Below are 16,498 nucleotides of genomic sequence, written 5' to 3' on the forward strand. Positions count from 1 at the left end.
ATTAAAAGGATAATTATAAACAATGCAGATTTAATTTTACAGGCATTTTTGATCATATTTACCAGGGTGCCAATAATTCTGACCACAACTATATTCATTTATCATTCTCAATATTTCTTTCCTCTCCTGTAACTCTGCTTATTTGAAGTGGTAACGGCTTAAAAAACCTAAATGTGAAATATTTTCTTAATGAGTAAACTAAAAAAGAAGTTATGTCTATGAGCTAGATCTATTTATTTGATATCCATTTCCACCATACATATTCCACTTATCATCAGCTCTTCATAATGCAGCATTTTCCCTCGTTTAGAGAGTGAATAAAAACAAATAGCGGCCTTGTCATCCAGTGAGTGAATGTATTAAGCATCAACACAAAGCTTCTTCTCAGTGAGTCGAGTTGTATTGAGCCTCACAAAAGATGGCTTGAATAAACTGTAAATGAACTATTATCTATTAGGCAAGACTTGAGCGTGACACGCCATTGACTGACGGAGCTCTTTATTGTGCGTCTATGCGCGAGACGGTGTACAGTACCAGGTGCTGAAAGAATAAATGAATATATGTGTTGTGTGGGAGGCTTGATTTAGCTCAACTCCATAGACTCTCCAGGGAAAAACTCAACCACACCCCAATAGCACAGTTACACCGTCTAATTATACCATGCATTTCCTCATGTGACCAAGAACCGTTCTGAAAGAGTGGGTGAAAATATCCACTTGCGGCTGCAAATACGGACAGCGGCGTTTATGATGCAGTCGTAAAAGTTACTGGAAAGTGGGTGAAATGCTTTGTGAAAGCAAAATAATTTACCCTCGTTATCAGCTGTCTGAGTCACCGTGTGCTGGTGGAGACAAACTACGCACCTAATACGGGATGAGTCACCTCCAGCGTCCCGAGACAACACCTCCCGAGCGTTCTCTGCCTGTCTCAGAGTTCCTGACTTCAAAAAGTTTGAAAACCAGCGCTAAACTCAGTGACTCCCTATGTAGGAGGATTATGTAATTATAATTTGAGTTCATTGATTAGAAGGAGACAGTGAGAGAAAGCCGAGAGGGCGGCTCGTCAGTACCTCATCAGGGATGCTGTGTGTGTGCGTGTGTGCCTCACTTGTCAGCGGTGCCACCGATTGGCTAGGCCCGGAACTTCAGTGGCCATGGTAACGGGGTGAAGGTGAGGCTCTTAATGCCGGAGAGAGAGGTGTGTGTGTGTGTAAGGGAGCGGCGAGTCTGTAGATGTGCACTCATGTAGCTGATAAGAACATGCTAGAACTCCTGTGCTCGCCATCATCCCACAGCGCAGGCAGTGAGTGTACCCTCACATGGAGCGGAAACACAGTGCTCTCGTTTTCTCTCCCACATAGGCTCTGCCTTGACATTCCCTTTGAATTATGGGGTGTTCTTTTGGCATATTTTAAGATGTATGACACGACCCTCACTTTTTTTTTTGGACCAATATATTTACAATCCATTCATATAAACACATATAAATAAAAATGCATTTACATACAATATACAACCAATGATTTTCGTTGGGCATTAAAAGCGTCAAGGTAGTAAAAGCGTTTTAAACAGAGTTCAAAATTAAAAAGTAAATTTTATTTTTAATCTTTAAATAATCTTTTTATTAATAAATATTTAAAAATAGTCAAGGACTATAAAATAAAAACAATCAAGGCATTAAAAATGTATATATTAGAATATTAAAATAAAATATGAAAATGTATATTAATAAACTATTATTATTATTTTTAATATTATTATAATTTTAATAATATAAAATATTATTGTTATTATTTTAATAACAATATTATTAATAACATGTGAAAAGAAAATATCACAAAAAAGACATGACAAGGTCATTTCAGAATGTCACATGGTATAATTTCAATACATCTTTACAAATATAAAAATAGGTAAAAATAAATACATTTATATATATATATATATATATAATGAATTAACTGACTAGCGAAATAAAACAAATAACTATTGATTTGACTTATTATATTATATTAATACATTATAAAATATAAATTATATATTATTATATTAAATATATTAATTTAATATTATTATATTAAATTATATTATGCAAGAAAGTGATATGCACGATATGATACTAGCACAACTATGTAGAAAATCGGTTGTGTGGGAAAGCGGTCAATTATATACGGTTATACAGTGGTCATTATGCAACAATATTTTACCACAGAATGATGTGATTGACCATTGTCTGTCCTTTGGACATTAAATTCTCCAAAAATGAGTTCAAACAGGAATCTCTTTAACATCCAGCGGAAAAAACGACCCCCTGGCCTTGAAAATGAGGAAGTGGCTTTCTCAGTCCTCTTTTATAGGATCAGTGTCACTAGTTTAGAGCCGGGTTAGGACGTGGGAGTGCGTTTGTGTTGTGCTGACACATTTGAGAGTAAGCCAGGGGAGCGAGATGAGGGTAACGTGCCATGCTGGAACTGAAAGGGCGTCTTTGAGCTGTTATATAGAGCGGATCTGCGTAGGGTAGGGTAGGAAGGAAGCGATCACAGTGCCTCTTTCAGCAAGGGGAACCAATGGCTGTGACCTTCAATCCGGCCGGCCTCCGGAATTGACAGTCAATAACAGCGAGTGAGTGTACGCTTTAACCGAAGAGCTTAACCGCTCTGCCAACACCTGTTGCGCTCTACAAGAGAGCCTTTCACGGAGACAGGTGCCCTCGGAGCGAGAGACACCTCCTTCCTCAAGATCTGGCCACCCCAGCTGCTCCCTCACCAGCAGATTCTTCACATGCCTGCCTGTCAACTACACAACAGATAGCATTCTCACACCAGTGGTCTCTCAGCTGTCTGAGCCCCCTTCAGAGCCCAGGCAAATGCAATCAGTTTTGATTAAACCATGTTACTCATTGGATAAGGCATGATGGAGTTACGGCAAAACGAAAAACACAAGCCGCGTGTGCGGAACCGGATGAGACTGGGATTTAGAGGTTTGCATTAGCTCAGAATAATGCAGCCGAAGGAAACTATTGCATCTAGATAAACTGGGTCTAAAATGTTTTGAGCTTGTCCACGTTTGACCACTTTCAGAGGTAGTCGAAAAAGCATTGCTTTCGTAATGTAGACGCTCATGTGTTGGAACAGCCACATAATGGGAAGAGCAAGCCGGACGGGATTTAAACCTTGTCGGCTGGAGACCCAAGTTTGGTTTGAAGACGAAACACGTACCAAACACAATGTTCTCTCACCATTCCTGATTTCTAACAAGCACTCACAGCTAGGGATGGGCAACGATTAATTGCGATTAATCGCATCCAAAATAAAAGTTTATGTTTACATAATATATGTGTGTGTAGTGTGTATTATTAATTTGTATATATAAATACACATACATGCATGTATATATTTAAGGAATATTTGCATGTATATACTTTATATATATTTATACATAATTAATATTATAAAAAAATATTAATATTTGATATATTAATAACACATTTTTCTTAAATATACATGTATGGGTATTTATATACACAAATTAATTATACACACTACACACACATATACATGTAAAACACAAACTTTTATTTTGGATGCGATTAATCGTTGCCCATCCCTACTCACAGCGTTCGGCATGGTCTGGTGGCTGTCTGAGCAGAAACTATATCAGCCTAGAAAATCGCAACTTTACATTTTTCATCTGTCTTAGTGCCCGATGTAACTATAGAAGAGTCAAGTTTTAAATAGGAAAAATGTCGAAACACCTTGGTAATTTTTTGGGAGAAATGCTAATGTTCTTGTGCACTTCAATGATGTATGCTAAGCTATGCTAAAAGCGGTACCGCCAGAACCGGAGATCGGCTGAATGGATTCAAAAAAGGTAAAACTCAACAATTTAACTCTGGGGGAGTTGTAAAATGAGCGTATTTCCAAAAAAAGTGGAGTATCCCTTTGATACCAGGTGTAAACAGGGCCTTTGAATGTTTCTATGTGATTTATAGTAGTTGCTAGTCAAACTAACACTGTCAAGTTTCTACAATACTTAGACTTCTACATTACTTCTACAATATCTCAGACCCCTCCTTCAATGAATTTAATCATCCACCAGGAAAAAAAAAAATCATAAGTCTACCTTGACAGAACAAAAAACATAACAGCACACAATTTAAGGCATCAAATCACATCCATTGCACATAGAGTGGGGTGGAATATAAATACCTAGTGTCAAGTATAAGCAATACTAATATCAATCTTTGTCTTATCACAAATTAGCTATTGTTTGTAGCATGCCAGCTTCTGGCAGGTCTAGGTTAAAGCAACCTGGCCTCAGCATGAATAGCGTGAGTGACAAACTGCTGTACTGCATAACTGAAATAGTTCCCTGCGTATCTGCTCCCAAGGGGAGTAAAGGTATGATTATTTGATTTCTCTTCAAATAAAAGCATGCCCGGGCAAGTCCTGGATCCCCACGAACACTTCTATCGATTTCGTTTATGAACCCCTCACTAATATCACTGAGCGTCCCAGGTCGTCAAGCACCACGGTTTTTCACAAAGGAATGTTGTCTATGCGCTTGCAGACGATGGACTGAAAGGGGCAGAAAATCCAGTCAGGAATGTTAAGAGCTCGCCCACTTTTTGTGTCGCCCTCATTGAACCTCCTTTAGCTCCTAATAACACCCTCTACAATGATAATTAACGCAGAACCCTTATGGGACTTTCAACCAAAGAAGCGCTGATGCAAAACATTTAAATGAAACGCATCGATAACAGCCTCACCCTACGTGTGGAAGGGATGGAGAACTTTAACTCCAGAATGTCCCGTTTACAGCTAAAGTCGAGGTCCACTGCACTCATAACAACATCCCTGAAGACTCATCTATGACATCACTCAGCCAAGACCTGATCTCAGTTCATTCACACTAAACTACACTCTTAAAAAATTAAAGGTGCTTTATTGGTTCCATGAAGAACATTTAACATCCATGGAAAATTTCAATTTCAAAAATAAATAATAATAATTTTCTTCACTTTAAAATAATGGTTCACTAAAAGTTTCTTTGTAATTCCATGTAATTCCATGGAAGAACCATTACAGCTAAGAAAACACACACACACACACACAGTTACAACTTTTTAGAAGCTTTATTTTTAAGAGTGTACATTTTGTACATGTTTGAAAATCATGTGAAATTCATATGATGAAAATGTTTTTAATTTATGAATTAAAATTAATTTTGATAAAGTCAAATTATCAAGGTGGCACAACTCTCCTGATATTGGAATGAAGAAAAAAAGCTTTATTAAAAGAATACAATTATTGATAAGAAAACCTTATTGTCATAACCTTATTATTTCTAAGTAAAAACTATACAATATTTTAAAAAATATACAAAATATACAAAAAACAAAATTGCCTATTAATATTTGATAAACTTTTTTCCACCAAATCAAAGTCTAAAAACTAACATACAGAAATATGCAGAGAAAACATATATATATATATATATATATATATATATATATATATATACAGTGCCCTCCACAATTATTGGCACCCCTGTTTAAGATGTGGTTAAGGACTTTTAAAAATTCTCCCTTTTTTTTTAAACAACATAGAACCCAAATGCAAAAAAAGAGAAAAATCCAACCTTTTATTTAAGTACATTACTTTGGTGGTAAAAAAAAATGTAAAAATTTAGAAAAATAAAAACTTCAAATCCTGTGTCCCACAATTATTGGCACCCCTAACAATTCCGCTGAAAAATGTAATTGTTTTTTTTTTTAAATATATTTTCTGTAGTTGCTAATGTTGGTCAGGATATCTAGGAACTTTTAATTAGTAATTTATGACTTCCTATTTCCCTGGGGTATAAATATGACATGACACAGAGGCCTAATTCTCTTACCCATTTGTCAACATGGCAAAGACAAGAGAACACACCATTCAAGTAAGGCAGATGTGTGATGACCTTTATAAGTCAGGCAATGGCTACAAGAAAATAGCCACTCACCTTATATTGCCCATATCTAAAGTTAGAGGAATCATTAAGAAGTTTAAAACAACAGGAACAGTGACAAACAAGGCTGAAAGAGGTCCCAAGTTTATCTTGCCACAACGCACTGTGAGGAGGATGCTAAGAAAAGTAAAAAAAAAGTCCTAAGCTCACTGTCACAGAATTGCATCAAATAGTGGCATCTTGGGGTCACAAAATCTCCAAAACAACCATCAGACACTCTCTACATGCCAACAAGATGTTTGGGTGGCATGCTAGGAAAAAGCCTTTTCTCACTAACACTGATAAACGTAAACGTCTGGAGTTTGCCAAGCGGCACTGGGACTTCATCTGGGATCGTGTGCTTTGGTCGGATGAGACTAAGATTGAGCTTTTTGGCAACAAACACTCTAAGTGGATCTGGTGTAAAACAAAAGATGTGTATGCCGAAAAGTACCTCATGCCCACCGTGAAGTATGGTGGAGGATCTGTGATGCTGTGGGCCTGTTTCTCTTACAAAGGCCCTGGGAACCTTGTTAGGGTGCATGGCATTATGAACGCTTTGAACTACCAGGACATTTTAAATAAAAACCTGATGGCCTCTGCCAGAAAGCTGAAGATGGGTCGTCATTGGGTCTTTCAGCAGGATAATGATCCAAAACGTGTGGCAAAATCTACACAAAAATGGTTCAGTCACAAACTCAAGGTCCTCCCATGGCCATCTCAGTCCCCAGACCTCAATCCAATCGAAAACCTGTGGGGTGAGCTAAAGAGGAGAGTGCACAAGAGAGGGCCCAGGATACTGGATGATCTAGAAAGATTTTGCAAAGAAGAATGGTCAAAGATCCCTCTCTCTGTGTTCTTCAATCTTGTGAAATGTTATAGGAGGAGATTAAGTGCTGTCTTGTTGGCAAAAGGGGGTTGTACAAAGTATTAACATCAGGGGTGCCAATAATTGTGGGACACATGATTTGAAGTTTTTATTTTTTTAAATTTTTAATTTTTTTTTTACCACCAAAGTAATGTACTTAAATAAAAGGTTGGATTTTTCTCTTTTTTTGCATTTGGATTCTATGTTGTTTAAAAAAAAGGGAGAATTTTTAAAAGTCCTCGACCACATCTTAAACAGGGGTGCCAATAATTGTGGAGGGCACTGTATATATATATATATATATATATATATATATATATATGTTTTCTCTGCATTATATATATAAGATAATACAATTATTCACTAACACAATGACTTGAATACACCCTTGCATATCATATCATTGGACCTTTTTATGAAAAGACATGTTAAGTTCTGGCTATATAATGTCATGTGGCATGACTCCCAAAAAAATATAATCAGCATGCAGAAATAAACAACAACAACAACAGAATGATTTTTTTAAAATATAAAATATATGAATAAAATAAAATATATGAATTACTTTATACTTGATGGTTACACTACATGACATTTTTAGACTTATTATTAAATGTAAACTTTTCTCCTTGAACCTTATCTTATCTGTCACGCACCCATCTAACAGATGACTGACATGACCAGTGGCACCTGTGAGAGGATGTGAGGGTCTTTGATGAGGCTGCGCAGGAAGTGAGAGAGGATGCCCAGTCACTATTCATCTGACTCAATGGCATGAATCCTGAGGGGGGGGATACAGACTCCCAGCTGTCATACCCAGTCTGGCTTCCTCTCAGCGCTGGGCACCAATGCTTCCTCTAAATCTCCCATTCCTCAAAGAACCTCTCACTATCTGGGACAGGCCAAAGAGGCTCCTTTCTGTATCTCAATAGACAGAGGGCAATTCATTTGAGCTTTAATGTAAAAAAGATGTTGTTCACACAGATGGCCCTGGCTGGAAAGAAGTCAATCTTTCTTTTCCCACTTTGCCCGTCACCAGTTACCCCGTTCTACCCTGATTAAACCCATCCTTCCGTTGCAAGGCTTTAGTGTGCACATGTTGCAGACCATCAGCTCTCAAGAGAACGCAGGAGGGCTTGAGTTCAATAGAAGACACAGAGAACTCTGTTCAGACTCTCTATGAAAAAAGACATTAGGCTGTGAAAACTGAAGCTAAGGTTTGGTGCTCCTTAAACCAGGATATTCACCTTTTGGTTACAGGTAGCTTCTGAATGGCAGCATTGTCACGCATGCCTTTTAATAAGGCAATATACCACAGGGAAATATGGTAAAATTTAAACTAATACTGTATTAGCTATCATCATACTTCCGCAGTTGATTAATCACAATACAGTACATTAAGACAATTGTTTTTGTATTTCAAGTTGTTCTGAAATGTTGTTTAAATATACAAATAATGGTAATTCAATTCTAATTGAAAATGCATGCATTTCCAGAACCGAAATTTAACCATTGGTTAAAGCCAGATTCAATATTCTTAATTTTGTTGCGATATTATAATAAAGTTTTACAGAGGGGATTTGGGATAACTTTCTTTATATATATATATATATATATATAGGTGTCAGATGATGTCACTATATAAAAAAAATAAATAAATACTGATAACAGCCAGAAGAATAATTGGTTAGGAATAAAATGTTGTATAAATCAGCTGAAAAAAAATTGTGTGTATATATATATATATATATATATATATATATATATATATATATATATATATATAATTTAAATAAAATTAACACTTTAATATGGATTTTAGACTACCTTAATGCATCACCCGAAGCTGTGCAAAGCAGCAAGAGAAGCAAATGGTAGATGGAAAACTTCTTCTAAAACCTAGTGAGCTGCCTACCTAGTCAAAATAACTTCACAGACTGCTCAAAAAGGCATTGTTTCTGACAAATTCAAAATATCCATCATGTTTATCCATTGCTGAGAAGGCAATACTGAGAAAAATGGTCAGAAAAATAATCCATCCAAGATGGATTGAGCAGAGAGAAATGCTGCCTACTAGAAATAAGTTTTTTTTATGATCAAAAAGTAACAAAAATAGGCCAATTGAATTAAAAACAGACTAATTTAAACTGCCTAATCTATTTGTGTGTACTATAAACATTGTTGCACATTATTATCAATTCCTGTCGCATCAAATGCAGCAGGAATTGATAGTCTTGTCCCAAATGGCATTTGTACTAGTACTCAACTGTCTAGACTGGTGTATAATATTGCAATGTTGAGTGTACTTGTGTCTAACATTCCAAACACTTTGTTTTTTCGATTAAGTAGGAGCCTTCTGGGTTTTTGAAGTGCGATTTTAATTGTTGGTATTTTCAGTTTAAAAACACAGCTTCCAGTAGAATAGTGTGCGAATTGGGACACACCTAATGTGTATTGTGAGCAGAATGTGTCCACACAAAGATCAGACCCAAAACAAACAAAGCTGAAGCTTGAATAAAAGACTACAAACCAAAAAAAGTTATCTTACAAAGCACCAAATGATAACATTCTGGAGTTTATTTGACTCTCCTAGTCTAATCCATTGATTTATGACATTAAGGGTGCCCTTGTGTGCATTCAGAGATGTTAGCCCATATTATGAGAACTTCTTTTGTGTTATGCCGGTGAACCAAATGCCCTCAGTTCAAGGTTCATCTACTCTGCATTAGCGTCACGTCATGTGACTTGAGCTGATTGCGGAGAGATAAACCCTGTGGCTCTGCCCCTCCTGACCCTCCCGGCGCTGATTAGGTCTTCTGAGACAACCGCCTTCCTCACACATTCCTTCTTCAGCGGAAACACGCTCCATTTACAACGTAAATAGCCAACAGTCAAAGAGTGTTGCCATGAATGGGACAGATCCGATGCTTTCAGATTCAGACCTGAATCGAGATTTAAGGGGCAAGTCTATAGGTGTACACGTCGCGTGAGACTCAACCTGAAATAGCTGGAGGCCCTTTTCCAATAATGGTTAGAATGCAGCAGATGATGATTCATAGTTGGGTTTTATTGTGCAAGAGCATAACCCATGAAAATCTTTGCACATATAGCAACATTTCCTAAAGTGACGACAGGTCTGAACTGATCAGAGGCTGACTGAAATAACGGATGGAATAACTTTGAATGTGTACTGTACACAAGAAGGAAGAAGTAAACACACTGTTATCACGCAATGTCAACAAAGCACAGACTTATCCTGACGATCTGCCTTTTGAGTTTGTGATTCTGATCATCACAATTACTCATAGACCATCTACTTCAAAATAATTCAACGCAACATGACATCATCACTTTTGCGTAAACATACACGCCACTTTCAAGTCTCTAGGCATTTTGAGCTATCCGCGTGTATGCGTGTATGTCTACGGCATTAACGTCCGAGTGATTCCGCGTGTCTGTACACGCTGTCAAATGTCCGAGCAAAACGAAGCAAAATGTAGATCTACATCTGGGGAGCGATCTTTTTTTTTTCCTAGGATGGTAAGGGAACAGTCATAAGTGCCATTAACCTCAGTGACGGTTAGGTTTAGGGACGGGGTTGAGGTAAGTCATATATTTATATATACAGTAATAACGTTAAGTCAACGGCGTTCATAAACATGCTGAAAAGCGATTATGCGTCTTGATAGCACGCCAAAAATGGAATTACGAATTGGCGTGTCATACACGCGCTACTTCATGAGATCAGTCTGCATTTAATGTTTAGATCAGGGGTTCTTAACCTTTTTGACTCCAAGGCCCACCAGTGATAAGCTTGGAAAAAATAATAATAATAATATCTTATAACATTTTAATAATTTACAAGACATTTCCAGGTCTATAAATCACACTTTTAATCTACCTCCTCCAGATATCCAACACTGGTCTTGTTTTGTCTTAAGCTGGGTGCACACTGTACGATTTGGCCGTCTGAGACAAATGTTAAGAATCCTAAAATATTCCTCTAATCCTAGGCCAAAACCTGAAGTCTTTGATCGCTAGTTCGACATGTTCACCGACAGCAGATTCTGGCAGTATCAGAAGATTCGACGCACAGTCCTGCCGTGTGGCTTCACCTACGACAACCGTCAAATCAAAAACCAATAGGAGTGCAGAACCTGATGATGCAGTTAGTGAGACATCCACAAACCACCACTTGCTCCACACATATTGCCTTTGCTTTTTTACATTTTTCTTTTCAAGACAAGAGCCAGGATTAAAATTAACGCTAGAATTAGTTTTTGTTTTCAAATCATTGTGCACCATTTAAGGGTGTGTTCACACTTAACAAGTTTGGTTCGATTAAAACCAAATCTGCTTGCTCTTGCTTTTTAGTGCGGTTCATTTAAATAAGTGTGAACGCTGCCATCCGAACCCTGGTGCACACCAAACAAGTGGACCGAGACCGCTAAAAAGTTGCTTCCAAACAAACTCTGGCGCAATTTAAATGAAACACGAACACAACACAGACCAAAGACATGTAAACAAACCAAAAACGGGACATGATGTCACAAGATGCGACCCTAAAATGGACAAAATGTTCAACCATACTCGTATAAAGTGGGACTTGTTGGTCCTCATCATAGACGCGATGTTGAACATCACAGTTCGGTACAGCCAACAGAACCGCGACTCGTCGAAGGAGATCTTTGTTTGTGCATGACAGAGAGATTCCTGCTGCTGTTTTGACTCCTTTACACATTTTAGAAGCTCTTCACGAGTCCCTTCCCTATGCCTTTAGGTTCTGTGTTAAAATGCTAAAATGAACGCTAAGCAAACAATGAGAAGGCCTACTTTTTTTTTGGTCCAGACCAAACTAAAGCGAACTGAACTAGTGTGAACACACCCTAAATTGCGCATGTAATGCCACTCAGTCACCGATCATGTCATGGATTGATGATGTAAACTCCATATGAGTTTTCGTACGCGTGTACACGCGTATTTAACGCGTCTTGACAGTCGTACAGTCTGACATTAATACTGACAACTGAGATCCTACAGTGGCTACAGTGGGGATCATGTTCATACAGTCTATCATATATCATACAGTGGGCACAGGCTTTATTTCAAGTAATCTCAACGCATTCTCATCCTAGGGCGTCATATAGTGACACTTTTGAAATTTTCGTAAATCCAAAGCACATGGCACCCTTCAGCGTCAATATAACATGCACAGAGCTTTCTTCGGTTATGGGTAGGTTTAGTTCTGGGGTAGGGTTAGGGTTACACCACTAGGAGGTGCCTTCTGGCCCATATATACTGTATATGCGTATATATGGGCCATATATGAGGGATGAGAATGGGCGGGTAATCTTGAGGTCTCCTTGCATATTGTTGAGGCTCTCTGGACCCAGCCCTCTGGTTGTGAACCACTGATTTAGATCAATTATTTGCGTTGTGGGGGTTCAAATTATTGTAGTTTTAATTGCAAATCACTTCTCAAATTCTCAAAAGACCTTTATAAAAAAGAAACTGCATTTTGTGCTTCTAGTCCCTTTAAAAATGCTTAATCAAGTAGCTTTAATCGTAGCTTTAACTAGTGTTAAAAAGTCACTCATTATCTGGTGACATACGTTGGTAAAGAAAAAAGGTTACTTAGTAGATCAGATTTCTTTACGGTGACACACTAATGACTCATAAGTGTTGTCTGCTTTCATTTAGTCTTACATGAGACGTCTTTTATTTGTATTATCTCAAGCAATCCTGAGAAAATAAAACTGAGCAAAGCTTCATAGTATTCTAAAAGGATCTTTCTCCTAAGTAGGCGTGAGAGGAAAGAGGTTTACTGAGAATAGAGCAAACACAAACACACAGAGCCTTAGGCAAAATGCTTCCTTCTTCCTCCCAATATCCCAAAACGTACATGATAATTCAGTTTCTATGAGTGTCTATCTATAGTGGACATTGCATTCACTGTAATCTGAACGAGATGCAAACCCGAAACCTCTTATCTTTCACTGCAGCATCAGCACAAGTTCTGATTATACTCCAGAACAAGCAGACAGGAAAGAACCAAAACCTGTTTGGACATGTGAAAAAAATAGATAAGATCTTTGTCACTCGTATTGTGCCTTTGTTGCTATTGTTCAGTGTTGAATTGATCGTGTATATCAAAAAAATCAATTCACGCACTCAAGTTTCTCTGCTGTGTCCAGATATTAGTGTTGGCATGAGACAATGATCTGTCAACTTTCTAAATATAAATACAAAGATATTCTGTTAGTGTGCAACATTTATGAAGGCATTTGCACTGACATCCTATTCAACTGGCTTCCCACAGGCCAAATCAGGCCCACGTAAGCTGATAACTCACCTTGTTCAAAGGTTTGTGTTTACATTAGAATTTTCTAAAGAAATTAATAATTTTATTCAGATTTTATTCAGACACATTAAATTGATGAATATTTTTTAAAAAGATTTTGGTATGAAATAATAGATAAATCTGCCATGGTTTACTCAAAATGTTTTCAATATCGATAAGAAGAAATGTTTCTTGAGCAGCAAATCAGCAAATTAGAATTAATTCCAAAGGGTCATGTGACACTGAAGACTGGAGTGATGATGCTGAAAATTCAGATTTGCATTACAGGAATAAATTATATTTTAAATTGCAATGATATTTCATAATATTACTGTTTTTACAGCCTGCTGAGCAAAAGAGCATAACAACCATAAAGGTCCATAAATAGTCCAGTCAGTACCAACACTCCAGCTTATTTTCTCATATTTTCTCTTATTTATTTTTATGAATGATTAATGCTGTCAATGCCACAGGTGAAAATGAGTATCTCAGCTGTCAAACATTTAGTATGTCATGTCTACAGTGTCATCATGGTATTCCCCAAGCAAATAAGTAGCCATGATATTGCACAACATTACACAATTGGTAGTGAAGAGTCATTTAAAGGGCACTCCTGCTTTATAACTGTTAACTGTTTTTAATTTCCTGGTAGTTGAAACTTAAAGCTATAAAACCAATGTTTAATATACATGTCGACAAATACTAAAACTGCAGCAGAGTTATTTTTATTTTATTTGTAATGCTATTTTTCCATTACTTTTTATTAAATTTGAGCATGTCTGTTTAATGCATCAAGTCATTTCTACATGACCTAGCAAACAAATCACATTTAACACAAATTAGTGCTGCGTGAACAGCACACTGATTCCAATAAAGGTTTTCCTTCCCAATCCCATATTTGAGACTGGCTGCCCCCCCTCAAAGAGTCTTAGTGCCTCAGGTCAAAATGACAGACAGGGCCAGACCTGAGGGTCTCTAATGCCTGAATACACACACACACACACGTCTGAAAATATTTTTCTCCCAAGTTTATAAAGGTAGACCACAAATGGACAGGCTCAAGGAAAAATATTCAAAATATTGTCTCCACACTTAGGCTATAGGCGTACTTGTTTTCTGAATTTTCTGAATGTGACTAGTGATGGCCCTGCTCTTATTTTGCTTATGTTGCAGTGCAGATTTTGATAGGAGTATTTCATTAAACAGTAAATACACCTGTCTTCTCTGTTTCTAAATAAATGGTTAATTTTAAATTTCCCTCCCATACACACCCATCTGTCAGTTTATGTCTCGTGACACTAAACAGCAACTAACTAAATTTGCAATACATTTTGCATTCAGAACACCCCCTAGTTACTAGTATCCGTATCCTATTGGCCGCCAAATCACCTCAAGGCCTTCGGGCAGAAATAAAAATGTTAACTGTAGCACAAATATGACTGACTGCCCTGTGTTGAAACGATGAATGACGAAACTCGAATACACTCCACTGCTTAACTTACAAGGTTGGTTGTGCGTAGTTTGTCATTACTGACGCAAATATACGTTTCTCAAATACGTTTCCTTACCTGAGAAATTCCTGCAGACAGGTATCGCAGAATCTGTGTCCACATGTGGAAACTTGGACGGGTTCCCTCATTGCTTTGCTACACAGAGGACACTGAAAGCGTCTCTTGGGCTTCTCCAGGAACTTGTAGTCGAACCCCGGCATTGCTGGTTTTTACACTGAGCGTCTATAGAGACTGTCGTTTGTTGTCCTCTGCAACAAGGCGCTGACAGAGCGCGTATGAAAACTGATATTCACTTGCCAACGACACACAGGCTTGCGCTCCCAAACCGTCGGTATTGTTCCTTCTCAGCTTCCTCTTTCGAGCAACAACACGGCGGCTCGATCCACCATCAGGATGACAGCTTAAACCCGACGATCTGTCTGTATGACGAGGCTGTCAATGCAGCGCTCGAGCTCTTTGATGAACCGAGATGATGCACGCGATGAGAAACACTCACAGCGCCTGTCGAGTATAACACTGACAGCCTGGAGACAAAGCTCGGATCCCATCTGTTTAGGTATATCAGGCCCCACCCACTATTCATGAGGGAGGAGCCACGTTTAAATCCCTCTCAGCCCCGCAACAAATCAGAAGGGCAGGCTTATTCACTGTTATTTACAGTAATACTCTCTGTGAGCGTTATAATGTAGCCAAGTAAGGGATTATTTTAATAGAATGTATGCCATTAATGGCCGGGATTTCTCTCGCAACCGAATGGTTTTTAAACAAAACTATTTTATAAAGTCAAAATAGGGTGATAACTTCTGTGGTTACATTTGCAGTAGGCTAATGCCACAGAAGAACAGTTTTTGGTTCCTTAAAAAACCTTTCAATGAACAGTTCTTTAAATTGTGTGAAGATCAGATTGAAGAACCCTTTCCACTTTAAAAAACAAACTTTTTTGGAATGGAAAGGTTCCATGGATGTTAAAGATTCTTCTTGGAACCACTATGTCAATAAAGAATGGAAAGCTTCTATGGATGTTAAATGTTCTACTTGGAACCACTATGTCAATAAAGAATGGAAAGCTTCTATGGATGTTAAATGTTCTACTTGGAACCACTATGTCAATAAAGAATGGAAAGGTTCCATGGATGTTAATGGTGCTTCATGGACCCATGATGTCAATAAAGAACCTTTACTTTTTTAAGGGTATAAACATTTTTGTTTAAAATGTGTGTGCTTATTATGCAAAAAAAAATTTCCATTATTCACATCTTGAATAGCCTATAAAAATACAGTAGTTGTACTCCTGCCCATTTCATTGTAACATATGAATATATTTTTAAAACAAAAATTGTAGGCTACATCCATATACACGCAGTATTAGACTATCAATAACGATATAAAAAGCGAATAAAGAAGAAAACGAATTTTTATTTATTAAATAGCACTCCAAAAGTGTGCATACAAAGTCAATCACATGTTGTAGAAAGTTATTTGTAAGGCAAACGACTCCCTCTATCGGTGAAAAACGCACGACATTCGTCCAAGAGCAGACATTACGTCAACAGAACAACAACAGCAACAGAAATCATGGAAATAATGTAAGACAGTTTATTAGAGTAAGACTATTTAATACATCGGCTTCATTTTAACATATTAAACTCTCGTCAACGGTAAATATGTTTTGCATGGAAAGGCGCGCGCTACATTAATGACACGCTCGAGCATCACGTATTGCACAACAATTACATCATAGCATGATGGACGCATGAGCTCTCGATGGGGTTCAACCTAAAATAAAACAAGA

General features: G+C 37.6%; 1 protein-coding gene across 1 annotated transcript in view; it reads right to left on the reverse strand.

Moving 5' to 3' along the window:
* The window catches only part of traf4a (tnf receptor-associated factor 4a), a 40,240-nt gene extending 25,019 nt beyond the window's left edge, over positions 1 to 15,221 (reverse strand). The window contains exon 1 of the mRNA XM_039670957.2: positions 14,764 to 15,221. Within this exon, the coding sequence (XP_039526891.1) occupies positions 14,764 to 14,906 (143 nt within the window). The 5' untranslated portion in view covers positions 14,907 to 15,221. The remainder of the gene's footprint in view (positions 1 to 14,763) is intronic.
* Positions 15,222 to 16,498: the final 1,277 nt, after the last annotated feature.

The sequence above is a fragment of the Pimephales promelas genome, chromosome 16 (genome assembly GCF_988280905.1).
Source record: "Pimephales promelas chromosome 16, fPimPro1.hap1.1, whole genome shotgun sequence".
NCBI lineage: Eukaryota > Metazoa > Chordata > Actinopteri > Cypriniformes > Leuciscidae > Pimephales > Pimephales promelas.